This window comes from Onychomys torridus, chromosome 4, assembly GCF_903995425.1.
Source record: "Onychomys torridus chromosome 4, mOncTor1.1, whole genome shotgun sequence".
Classification (NCBI taxonomy): domain Eukaryota; kingdom Metazoa; phylum Chordata; class Mammalia; order Rodentia; family Cricetidae; genus Onychomys; species Onychomys torridus.
Window position 1 is genome coordinate 18268034 of NC_050446.1, and position 13871 is coordinate 18281904.

A 13871-nucleotide genomic window follows, 5' to 3' on the forward strand; every position below is an offset into this window, starting at 1 on the left:
CTAATTTGTGAATAGGATGACACATTTTAAAGTATATTTTAACTTAGCTTCATATTTATTATCTATCTACCTATCTGTCTATAATTAAAACAAATTCATTCACTTTAAATTTCTCTTCATAAATCTGCTGGCCATACAATTTATAGTTCTTCCAAATCCCATAGAGGAAGTACTATCGACTTAATGGCTGGCCTAACTTGGTAGCACATATTGTAAGCATTGTTGCAGGCAAAGAACACACTGCAAAAGTCTGAGATTTTCTGCAGCCTCTTGTTAACAAACACTGTAAAGTCAGGTTCTGTCCAAGTCAAGCACGGCTCTGTGAATGGAGAGGGATTGTAGTGGGATGAAGAGGAAAGGAAGGGCTGTTTCTCTCACCCCGGAAGTGAGTGGTCCTTTCAAGTCAGAGTTTAGGTAGATGGGCGGTGCTGTGTGTGGAAGCTTGAAAGCACTGGGACCTCCCCCTATGTACCTGGACTGTACACAAACAGGAAATTTTATCTCATCTAATGTCACGGGAACATTTTCCCTGATATAAAACATAACTAAATGATACAATTAATATAAAATACTCTTTAACCCTAGGCTAAATCCGGAGGTTTGTGTCAGCATGTAGAACTGGAGGTATTTGTCTTAAAGGCGAGACTCTCAGTAAGCTCCAGCTTCCTGACATGTGTTCTGTGTGAATCATGTCCACTTTTGTTTATCCCTGGAAATATCAATGAAATTTTTCACATTGAAAATTTGGAATTCAGAAAGTCATCTTTCCTGAAGACTTAGCTATCCTAACAATTCATCATCATGTTATAATATTAGGATTAAAAAATAAAATTTCAACTGATATATCAGTTTAAATTTTCTTTTTGGAAATCTGTTCTTAAGACTAAAAGAGTCCCCATCTCTGTTCATTGCTTTGTACTTCATTGGGTTTAAAGGAAGAATTATCCAATTTTTATCCTCATATTCACAGTATAATGTTTGATAGTTATATTATTTGTGAACATTTAATAGCACAGAAATACAAAGGAGCATATATGTGTTTAAAAAAATCTTCAGTAGGGCTGGGGATTTAGCTCAGCGGTAGAGTGCTTGCCTAGCAAGTGCAAGGTCCTGGGTTCGGTCCTCAGCTCCAACAACAACAACAAAAAATCTTCAGCATCAACTTTTAATGTTGAACAACCTAAGATGTGTTACAAAGAGAAGAGTCTTTGGAAAATACTCTAATATGAATGAAGTCAATTTGGTCCTTTAATACTTTTTCACAAAAGTCTCATATCAGAAATTTAAAAAATAACTATAGAACTTGGAGTTTTAATGAAAAACCAATCTCTTTTTAATTATTCCCACTTTTGAATAAGAAAATCCAAGTAATTTTGAAATGAATTGTGGTGAAAATTTATAAATATAACATTCTGTGTATTTCTAATTATTTCAGCCTCAGTTCTGTTTTATTAATTTTACTAAAGACAATAGTCCTTTTGATCATAAGGTATCAAGGAACCAGGAGGCTTATTCACATTCAACATAATGGAACTGACCATTTCACAAAAATATATGTGCAATATAATTTGCATTTGATTACATCAAATGAGGGGAAAACAATCTGCTTGATCATGTGCTATGGCCTGACTTTCTGTAGCTGTTACTTGGTTGTTCTGTAGTTACCATTCATGTAACAATTCACAGTTACATTCCAAACCTTATGAACCAGGTAGAAATAAACTGTTAAGATGTGTCTTATACAATTTCAGCTACTCAGTCAGCTAATCATTAAATACACATTTACTGAATACTAAGTGAAACTATATGAGTACGCTGAAATTATATGTGAAAAGCCTGAAATATGGTTTTATTTTCATGCAGTAAGTTTGTGACTATTTCAACCAACTGTATTCTCTTTAAGTTTAAGTAATTGCACTAATTCAATGGCTAGGAATCAAAATAACAAAGGGATTTTAAAAATTTTCATCAAAAGTTGAGGAGTGCATTCTCATCAGTTCATGGTACCTGATGGACATTGTTCTTCCTTAGAACAGCTGGAAGGATGCCAGAAGTCTGTGTGTTAAGATGGCTTTCTTTTACACAGATAAATCCCAAGTGCATCAAGTATGTATAATCTTTTAGTATCATGTACAATAAGATATACTAAGGTAAGCAGTACTTCTTTCATGAGAAGTTCCATATGTAAGGGTTTGCTAATTAATAGCAAGTAAAACAGTCCTAATGTAAATGATTATAGTATCTGTACATTTTGTCCATGTAGTACTTGTTGATTTTTATAATAGAGAATGTGACTACTAATTTCTAGCTTATGAAGTCCAAACCTAGGTTTAGAAGTAGATTGCCTGGATGGAGACTACAGAAACAAGAGAGAATCACTTAAGTGAATTATTGGTTATTGTGATTATACTATAAGTTACAATTTGGAAAGTGTCTTTAATAACTCAGTAGCTGAATAACAGTTGAGAAACTATGGATCAAAGAAAAACTATGCAGCTTTTATGATTTTTCAACAAAACACATTGTGATAAAAAATAATCATTTTGAAATTCAACTAATGATCTCTTTACACATTGAAAAATAAAGTACATAGTGTTTTTGCATTATGCTGTCCATTACAGATGCTGGGTCTCCACACAATTTAAGTTATTATACTAAATAAAGTTCTATCTTTATAAACTAAGTGAACACATTTTTTTCTAAATCACATAGTATAACTATTATGCTCCAGTGAATGTCATTCAACAAATATTTTCTCTTAGAAGAGCCTAGATAGCACAATACATCTTAAAGTCTTTACTATAATTTTAGATATTAAAAATGCATGGTTAATTCAGAACTCTGTAGTGTTTTTTCATGAATGTTAGTATTCTCTGCTCATGATCTCAAGACATATTACCTTTATTGGATCTATCATGAAACTTGGTTCTAAAAGACTCCCGTCGCTGTGGTCATGACCTACTTCATACATATTGTATGACGGATTGCCGATTTCTACATTTATTCCTCCATTGATGATAGGCTGTCTTCTAATTGTCTTTGTTCTATAGTATGTGGACATAAATTTAAATATCAGTTGTGCAGAGATCACAGATTATGTTATGTACTATTAAAACATTTACTGATTTGCTGACATGGTACAACTGATAAATTCTGAATGAAATACAATTGAGGAAATTTAATAGTTGAGATTTTTCAAATAAGAAAGGAATAGAAAACTCATAACTTGACTATTTTCTATGAATATGATTGAACAATGTGTGAAAACATATAAGAATTAAAATTCTCTGAATACAATAATACATTGATAGAAAATTCACAATTCAATTGTAAGTTAAATTTCAAATGTTTTCTTTGGTATGAAAATTAACCCTAGCAAAATATAATAAAGAAACTTTGCAATGTCATGTTTATAATCTTGAAATCAATGGCTAGAATCTTAATTCACAAACTCTAGTATGATTAATCAACATCTATACAGCTGCACAGTTATATAAATTGAAACTTTCATTTGGGGGAAATAAAACAAAATAAATACACATTACCCATTAAAAATATAATTTATAGTATACTTGCATAGTAAATAATTGATACCAATAATTATATAAAATAAAGTGATAAGGCAATCTTCAGATATCATTGTTTATTCAAGGGAAGTGCACTAGAAGTATAAAATTCTACCAAAATTGTCAATGATATGTCTATGTTGGTTTCATTATAAGAGATACATGGAGGGATTATGTCATATAATGTGAAGGAATACTCATGTAATTTTAAATGAAATAGGGGTAAACAAATTGAGAAATCATTTTGTAATTGGGATAATTAATCCTGTTTTTAAGAAAAATAAAACGTAACATTTCTGCCACTTTCATATGGCCCAGTCACTGCCCATGAATCCAGAGTACAGCATCTTACCTTCTTTTTCTCTTACAAAGCACTAAACCAATCACTAGGGTGGTTATTAAGGTCACCAAGAGGACAAGAGGCACAATGATAGCAATGCTCCCTGGAAAATAAATTGATTCATAGAAGAACAAATTAAAAAATGATATAAAGTTTGGTATAATTAGACTGTCACACTAAATAATTTCACCATTAATATGAATAAAAATAAAGCATGGAACAGATGTTTGTATTTGGAGGTCATAACTTTTTTAACAAAAACTCCCTACCAAAGAGCCTATTGAGATGCTTGGTTAGATATCTTTTGTTTATATATTGCATTTAAAGACCATATATTTAGAATTAATAACTTTGATCCTGAATTACTGATAAGCATCATATTTATGAGCAGGATATAGTAAAAGTACACTTTGTAAGTCAATGATGACTGAATATTAAATTTCATGGACTACATTCCCATAAACTAAGTTATTGTTCTGTAAGGTACAATTAAGATTAGCCATAGTGTCTGTGGCAAGTAAAACAGCAACATGGGAAACTGCAACAGATATAATAGCTTGGTTTATTAGGCATGGACATAAGCATTAGTTTTATGAACTACTTTGGAGAGAGACCTTGAGTAGGTTACCTGAACTCTGGCTTATGCTTACTGTTAAATGAGTAACAAGAATAATTTAGAGATTATTCTGACATCCTTTCCTGAACTCAACATTGAGGCACACCCAATGGTACATACATGTAGACAAACAGTTATACACATAAAACAAGACGAATATATTCTAAAAATTTTAAGAAGAAACAGATAGCTGTAAGTTTGTTCATCAAATAAATAAAAAAAGTAAATGTCTTTCTCCAATCTCAAATGCAGAATGATGTCAGGAAAATATTTTTGGAACTTCAATTTATGTTGAAAAATGTCTACTTTTTGTTTTTATGTTCATGAAAATGACCTTAGGGTCTATAATTTTAACATTCTTTAAATGTTATTTTTAATTTTTCTTCATCTGATTTTAGGAAAGAGAAATCAGAGAAACATTGTTTTTCTTTCATAGGAAGTGTAGTGCTGCAGTGATTTTTATTAGACACAGATACTTGTAGAATCACTACATTATGCTGATACTGTAACTCTAGGATGGTATGCTATGATACACCATGAATGGAAGGAAGAAGCTGGATGCAAATGCAGGAATATCGTGTAGCATTCTTGAGCAGCCAATACTAATTTTTTTCAAAGGCTAACAGACAACACACATGAAACTAGGCTTTCTGTAGACATTCAACAAAATAGCTTACCTGACAAGTGACCCAGATACAATACAATTCCACTTTAACTAAAATTTAAGTATCACAAACATTTATGCATAGAATATCAAAGCTTATCAAAATATAGAAAATTTCCTCTGCATATGCATGTGCATATAAAATACTGATGAAGTTGAAGTTAATCATCACATTATGCACAATATGCAAACACTGTATCAAAGAGATTGAGGTTTCATAGTTACTTATTGAGGATACAAAAGAAAGATTGCTGGAGATCAATTACCAAAATATCTTAAGATGTTCGTTAAAAAATCATGTATGTCAGCATCCCAGCTTATAACCTGGAGAAATATGTATTGACAGATATATCTCTACACACAACTTTCATTTTTATTCACTTAAAACATAAAACTCATTTTGTTCTTTCATGATATCTTGGCTATACAACTTGATGAGTTCAATATTACATTTTACCTTTGTTTCAGAGGAGGTGAACATTATGGATATATATAATTTATCAGCCATTAATGAAGACAGAATACCAGGCAGCTTTGATATAATTAATAGTTGGTTATAAATTTTAAATATAAAGAAATAAGCCAGATTCCTATTAATATATGGTCTCAACTGGTTGATATTAACTTGACAGATATCTTCACTTCATTATACATTCTTTTTCTATAAATGCTTAGAACATCAGAAAATGTGTAAAGCCAACCACCACTAGATTCAAAATATGCAGCATTTCTTCCTTGTCATTGAAAATGTAAAATATTTATAAATTTATACATTTACCTATTCTCCCTAGTTTCTGCCATCCCATAAGCTAAAATATTAATTATGCATGCAAGAAAACTAAGCATCTCTTTTTCTTTTAATTTCCCCACCACAGAGGGTAACCTCAATCCCAATACATTACAGAGCTCTGTTTAAGAGCCCAGACATCTGGTATGTTTATGCAACAAATCAAGGTAACTGCAATAATGTTTAATGTGGATAATAAATAATATAGACAGTATTTTGTTTTTATTTTTATAAAACATTATTAGAAACAACTGATATTATAAAGGTTTTAGAATTTTAAAGTAGATAGTTAATCAAGAGCTTTTTCTTTGGCTTGTTTGTTATCTTACCTAAGTTTATTATTATTATTATTCATTATTTATTACTTATTGTTTTTATTTTTAGATTCCTGTTTTCATCCTAATGAGAAAGAAGTGCTGTGGATTTGAGTGAGTATAATAATGGGGAGGAACTGGGTAGATTTGGTGAAGGAGAACATCAGAATATATTATAATAAAAGATCTATTCACAATAAAAAATAAGTTACAATATAGTGTGCTAATCAGTAAATATATTTTTAGCATGCACAAATCCAATCTATGAAAAGAACATGAAAAGTGAATTGTAAACTGATGGGAAGGTTGAGCAAGCAGAGGGAAGTAGCTCAGTAATGTCATAATGAACAAAACAAGTTTTTCCTTGTAATGCAGTTCTGGATACATAGTCTTCCCTGGGAGAGGCAGCCCTGAACCTCTCAAGAAGCCACACTGTGTCAAGATGCTTCTTTTCAAAACAAATTAGCAATGTTGACTTGGAAAAATTGTTTCAGGTTATTCATTTACAAAGTACATGTTATCTTTGGTCATCTCATATATTTCACAATATATTTGCCCTTTGAGGGCAAAACTTTTACTTTCTTTTCTCTGCAAATAGTACAGTTGTTAAGGTGACTTGAGGCCCATATGTTGAGTTCTCATTTAACAAATACATCTTAACATGAACTTTAACTTTGCTCTATGAATATGAATACACTTCCTCTCATGGCACTTGACATATATTAGATAATGAAAGAAACAACTTCATTAAACATGGCATCTTGTGGGCATAGTGGTGAATGCTTTCAATCCAATCACAGCATTTGAGAGGCAAAGATAGGTAGACCTCTATGATTTTTGAGGCCAGCCTGCTTTACATAGCGAGTTCCAGAACAGCCAGGGATACATAGAGATCCTGTCTCAAAACAACAACAACTACTACTATAACAACAAAAAGCATGACATCTTAAGTACTTCCTCATAAAAAGGTAGATATAGCCCTGGGGATATAAAGGATAGATATCCATTGAGAACTGAAGAATGGGTACTCTTCAGCCCCTAACTAACTAACTACAGGGTTGGAGTGACAAATGGATAGTTAGGAGGACATGTGACATACAAGAAAATAGAGGGGATATTAGGAAGGTATGTGTAAGACATATAAATGAACTGGCAATTCATACTACTGAAGAAAAAGAAGCAATGTTGAAAAAGTAGGAAGAAATACATAATGATTGCATTGTTTGGTTTAATTTAAAAGATAGAAAGCAAAGTTCATATATAACTTGTGCTGTTCAAGTGCCTAGGTCAATTTTGCAGCCTTCTAAAATGTCAGTTGTTTGGGTGGAGAAACATAAGGAAAAATCTGGGTATATACTGAGCTTCAGATTCTCGAGGAGTATAGGGTGTAATTCTCAGACTCATGAGAAGATAAGAAGATGCTAGGAGTTTCACATAATTTAGCATAGGATTGACAATTGAGGTCAGCAAAACAGGACTTGCCAAAGATGCTGAATTGAGAGAAAAGGGCAGTACATATAGCCATAGCCATAGGAGAGAACATACCCAGTGGGAAGGATGAAGATGGTGAGTTATCCACAGTGAATAAAAGCCGAAGTGTCACAAAAGGAAGTCTGAGATGCCTCATGAGAGGAGAACTGATGTGAAAAGTTTAGAATCATGACAATAAAAGGGTGGGATTATTTATCTGCTTATAATTGCAACATTATCTCACTATTCACTTTTAGATGGCCTCAAACATACTATCTAGCTCAGGTGGTTTTCAATCCTCTAGCAATTCTCCTTCCTCTGCATCCCAGCTTCTGGAATTAGAGGTCCACATTGCCATGCCTAAGAAAATAGCATCTTTTTTATTGCTGAAGTTCTAGTAATAGATAGATAGATAGATAGATAGATAGGTAGATAGATAGATAGGTAGATAGATAGGTAGATAGATAGATAGATAGATAGATAGATAGATAGATAGATAGATAGATGATAGATAAAATGTGAGCATAAATTAGGCAAGTTTTGGCATATTAGAGGATATTCTACGTTTTAATACATGGTTACAGAGATAAAATGTCTTTATATAAAAAGGTTAGAATGCATTCTCAAAAGATATTGTGAATTGCTGTGAAAACTATAAAGAAAGTATTAAATATTACATTCCAGCTGAGCCAAGCTAACTCCAAAGTGGTTACAAGAGTTTGCCATTCATCACAGGCCACTTCCACACTGTCCCCTCCCCTTGTTCTGCAGCTCCTGGAGTCAGTGACTTTCCTTCCTTTGGACATTTTTTCTGCTCCCAGAGCTGTTGTACCTCATGCTTCTGAACCTCTGATCCTTTTTACATTTCCAAATCAAAACCCTCTGTAACCTGAGTCAAACTGCCAGGTTCTAGTTTGGCCACCTTTTCACAGGTAAGTAACCAAGTCTCTTAATTGTTTATACACTCCTGTGCTCACACATTGTTTGAAGTCTTTTGCAGCCTAATAGAGCTTAAACTTCACACTATTTCCAGGGTTACTACATTGTTTGCGACTTAGTTCAGTTTTTTTTTAAATCATGGCTTTGGGAGAATTGGAAGGGAGATGTCATCATATCACTAATATTTTCATATTTGCATATTTCACAGTCTTGGTATCATATAATCAGATTTTTTGTGTTAAAATACAACAGATGACATAAAATAAATAAGGATAATTCAGGAAAGAGGTGAAATGATGTACCTCTTACTACAGTAAAAGCAAAACCTTTCCAATATTGGCCTCACAAAAATGCTGAGAATATTTTATCTTAATTTTAGCACACACTACAAATACCACAACTCAAAATTTGAGCACCACTCTCTCTAAAATTTTATGTGAATTTAAAATAGGAGTATGAAATGACATCTCTTATTCTGAGTTTGAAACTATTCAGACGAGACAAAGTAGCTTTTCAAGTAGAATCTGAGTATAAAGTACTAGATTAACAGTTTTGCACAATTACTCAAGCTGGTTTTTTAGCATTTGAAGCACCAAGACCCAGAAGATACCTGTATTGCTACTGGAGATGAATATGATAGCTATGCATGAATTAGGGAGCAAATCTTCCTGTAGAGAGACAAGAGATGTCAAAGGAAGGCACCATTCTCCTAACCAGGGCAATGTTTATGCTGCTGCATGTAGTGATTTGAATGAGAAAGGCCCCAATGAGGCTCAGATGTTTGAACAGCTGATCTCCATTTGGTGGCTCTTTGGATAGGTTTAGTATGTGTGCTCTTGCTGGAGGAAGTGTGTCACAAGGATAGCTTTGAGGCTTCAAAGCCACACATCATTCCCTGTTCCCTCTACATTCAACGTTTTCAGTTCAGGATGTGAGGCCTTAGCTTCCAGCTTCAGCTACCATGCCTATCACTGGCTTCTTCCACTCTATCATCATGGACTTCAACCTTCCGTATCCACAACTCAAATAAATACTTTCTTCTGTGACTTTGGTCATTGCGTTTCATCACAGCAATGGGTAAGCAGCTAATACTGTGTGCTTATTCACTGTTTTATTTGGAAGTGTAACACGCAATCACAATGTTCTTCATGGACAAATGACTTCTGCTTATATTTGAGGAGTACTCATCAAACATTGAAAATCATGGGATTTTTCCCTGAGATGATAAGAAAAACACCCCTACATCAGCAAGCTGTAGTTCCCCTCTTCAGAACAACTGACACAAGCTTTTTGTTTTGTTGTTTGTTTTGACTACTTTTTATATTTTTGGTTGTTTTTTTTTTTAACTTGGAAACATCTAACAATAAGCAGTCTTTAGTTAGAAGTTGCCTATAATTAAAAGTATTGAATGATTAGCCAGGCAGTGGTAGCACACGCCTTTAATCCCAGCACTCAGGAGGCAGAAGCAGGCTGATTTCTGTGAGTTCCAGGCCAGCCTGAGCTACAGAGTGAGTTCCAGGACAGGCTCCAAAGCTACACAGGGAAATCTTGTCTCAAAAAACAAAAACAAACAAAAAAAAGTATTGAATAATTGACACTCAAAATAGGAGATCATTGTTGTATATTTTATAATATCAAACATAATACATTGCCTTGGAAGAATAATTGAACTTGGTATGGCTTTCTGTGAGAAAACACAAATTCAGGAAGTTGCAATGATCTTTATTGTTACTTTCTTCTAAATGAACACCATTCTCTGAGCATGGCTTTCATTCTATGGGCTGAAACAACATTGTTGAACAACCTACAAAATCACTGTATGAGCATGGCTGAAAAACCATGGTAATCATGCAGCAACCTGGGTATTTACATTCATGAAATAAGAATCTGAACTGTGAACTAGCCATTTCTTCTTACATTTTTTTCTATTGCTCTTGCAAGGATAAGTGTCATCAATTTCTATTACAAACACAAACAACACAAAACAGGTTGAACGTTCCTCTGGCACTGCTGCTCTGGGAATCTACTGTGAGCTCTTGAAAGTACTCTCCAGTACTCGGAAGCAAGTTCAGTCATCTTCTAAGAAAATCATTGCTTGGGGTAGGTAGCCCCTGGTGATAATGCAAGGATTGAACAGCAAAGGCCTTTCAATACCCACAGATGTCTCTACTAATTATAGAGACTTTCAGTGAAAGAAAGAAGGGAATGTCTCAGAAGTCAGGCCAGCACTACTCAGAACATCTCACACCTCACATCCTGTTTCAGGGCTGTTTTCTGTTATCTGATGTATTTACTTTCAGAAGAGGCTGTTGCCCATGCAAATGTTTGGATGTCTTACTCACAGTGAAAATACCTGCAACTTCCTTCTCCAAACCACTTTTTATGATCCAAATTTTCTCTGAGTATAGCCTTTATGATGAATTTAGAAAATTCGATAGACATTGTACTCTGGTTCATTATTTCCTTTTGGATAATTTCACTAATGTTTGGAATTCCTTTTCCTGTCAAAGAATCTGTACTTTCTCTAAATGAGACCCGTGCAAAACTTTCCTAAAGGAAGGATAAACGCACCTCAACATAGCAATGTTGCCTTTATGGTTCTGTTGTCTATGAGCTGGCAATTTCTACTGCCTGTTACCATTTTTAAATGTTCATAACAATTAGTAAGATGTTTAAATAGTTTACAACATCACTGTTTACATCAATGCACCTTCAAAAATTTACAATAATATTATTTTGTGTTCTAAACTTGATAACAAGAACAAATATTCATTTTGTCTCTTTTGTGTATAAAATTAGTCTAAATAAATCTGTCGCACATAACCTGTTATAAACCATTTCCCAAGTTCTAGTACTCTAGTCCTCCCTGTCATAATTTTCATGTATTCACAGCTAAAACACTTCAATGAAAATTCCAGTGCTTTGTGACCAAAGAACACACATCTCACCTATTCAGCTTACAATATTTATGACCAAGATAGTCTTTGAGAGTAGTGGTTCTCAACCTATGGGACCCAATCTCTCTGTCAAACCTCTGTTTCTAAAAATCTTTATATAACAATTCATAACAGTAGTAAAATTACAGTTATGAAGTCACAAGAAAAATAACTTTTGGATAGTGAGTGATCAGAACATGAAGAACTGTGTAAAAAGGTTGTAGCACTAGGAAGGTGGAGAACCACTGTTTTAGAAGTATATGCCATTTCTACAAAATGCTCATAGTTATTACAACCTATAGGTGTTAGAAATTTGGAAACTCTTGCTTTCCTATTTTTTTTTCCTATTTGGAAACAGGAGTAAGGATTATATAGATAAAAAGCATCACAGGCTATTACTAATGTACAAAAACCCATAATCTCAGTCTTCATGTTATCTTTGCCATTTATATGTATTGAAATAGTATGATTATTGCTCATGTCTCCTGAAGTGAATCACCAAATTTATGTTTTGTCATCAGTGATATAATTTTCCTCCTCCTCTCTATATATTTTCACTTGTTTCCCATTATGGTCTTTCCAATCTCCTGATTGAAGGTCAAATTATGTGACAATATATCTGAATAATGACACTTTTTATGTCTTATTTTGAAAAAAAAAATTACACCTTGTTGTCACAGAATAGGGAAGCACACACAATGTTGATTGAGGTAGATCCGCTCTGAGTGTTATAAACAACAGATGATACATACATATAATATTATATACATTAACATTTAAAGAGATAGAACCCCCTACAAAGTTTGTTTGAAAATGTCCTTCTTCATAATCTGACCAATCAGGTTTCATTTTCAATAGTACCTCAAAGGTATCAAGACTATATTTTTCTCTAATTACACAAGATTATTATTATTTTCCCTTCAAGTCTCATATCCCTCAATGACTACCTAAAAGATGAAATGGCTTCTATAGTTTCTAGACAGAAATTTTACTCTGTGGTACTTACTTGTGCTGATGTGTTCAGACTTGCTGCTCTTTGGGGCTGGCCTCTCACATTGTGTACCTGACCAATTAGTGGAGCATCTAGAAAGATCCAAACAACAAGACAGCAAGAAATCAGTAAATAACATAAAACAAATTCACTAGTGTAGAAACTTAAAATAAAATTTCATTTTTGAAACAAGAGCCAATCATTACAGATTCATCATGATCAAGGACTTTTTGACTAATAAATTTCACATTTTCAGTATGCTATAGGTAAATTCAACTGAATGGCATTTGTTGGGATATGTAAAAAAAATAAATCAAGCAGCTACTCCATCAATTTTGAGTATGCATATTAAAAAAAAACCTTTTTTATTAAGTTTCTGCAGTTTGTTTAACTGGTTGTTTAAGGTGTAGGTAACTACTAGACATCAAGGTGTTGGACTTTGAATAAATATATTGAATAACTATAGATACTGAAAAATCATAGTAATCAGTGATAGGAAAAAAACAATGCTTTCCTTTGTTAAATAATATGTTTATTAATAGGAGCTCAAATGATTTCATAGCAAGAAGTTTTTTCCCCTATATTGGTAGCACAACACTGTTGACATAAGTCTAGAGGAGAACAAGAGGGTAGATTTGATGAAAATCTATTCTTAATACAAAGCAGTAGTATCTAATTGGGTGATACAAAAAAATGAATGTGAGTTGTTTTCCCTGAGTGTGCTAACTGGCTAACAGAAATGCCTCTGTGAATCTGTCAGCATCAAGCCAAACAGAAACAATATCTTTGGCCTTACTTCTTACATAAAATGACTTTCAAATATCACCATTCAGAACAGTTTCACAATATGAGAGAAAAGCTTTCAGGACCATTCCAAGTGAATCTCTCTCAATGTAATGTGCACTATATATCTGCAATACACGATTTTTGTAACAATTAATTCATAGGAATAATGTTGTTTTCCAAATTAAGCTTCTATCACATCATGTGCATTACTTTTGATATCTGTAAAAAAGTATTGGCTCTCATAAAACTTAGTTACATTCCATAAAACCATCACACCAATGAAGTCAAACCATGAACAGAAACTGGTTTCAGACAAAGTACAGGGTCACCAGCATAATGGCTCTCTCTGAAGTATATAGTTATTTAATTAATAATGATAACATTAAATTATGAGCATGAAACATGGTTCAAATGAAAATTAATATCATTACTTATGTTATGATTCAAGCAATTACTAAGTTT

The 13871-nt window shown here is 33.1% G+C and overlaps 1 protein-coding gene across 6 annotated transcripts in view; it reads right to left on the bottom strand.

Annotated features, from left to right (window-relative positions):
• Nucleotides 1–13871, bottom strand: part of Lrp1b (LDL receptor related protein 1B) — a 1919409-nt gene that overhangs the window by 3689 nt on the left and 1901849 nt on the right. For 5 of the 6 annotated variants that reach the window (XM_036183000.1, XM_036183003.1, XM_036182999.1 and 2 more), the window contains 4 exons: nucleotides 12639–12715; nucleotides 3919–4009; nucleotides 2900–3044; nucleotides 379–477 (listed from right to left, as the gene is read on the bottom strand). In XM_036183000.1, the coding sequence (XP_036038893.1) occupies nucleotides 379–477; nucleotides 2900–3044; nucleotides 3919–4009; nucleotides 12639–12715 (412 nt within the window). The remainder of the gene's footprint in view (nucleotides 1–378; nucleotides 478–2899; nucleotides 3045–3918; nucleotides 4010–12638; nucleotides 12716–13871) is intronic. The other variant, XM_036183001.1, reaches the window with a different exon arrangement.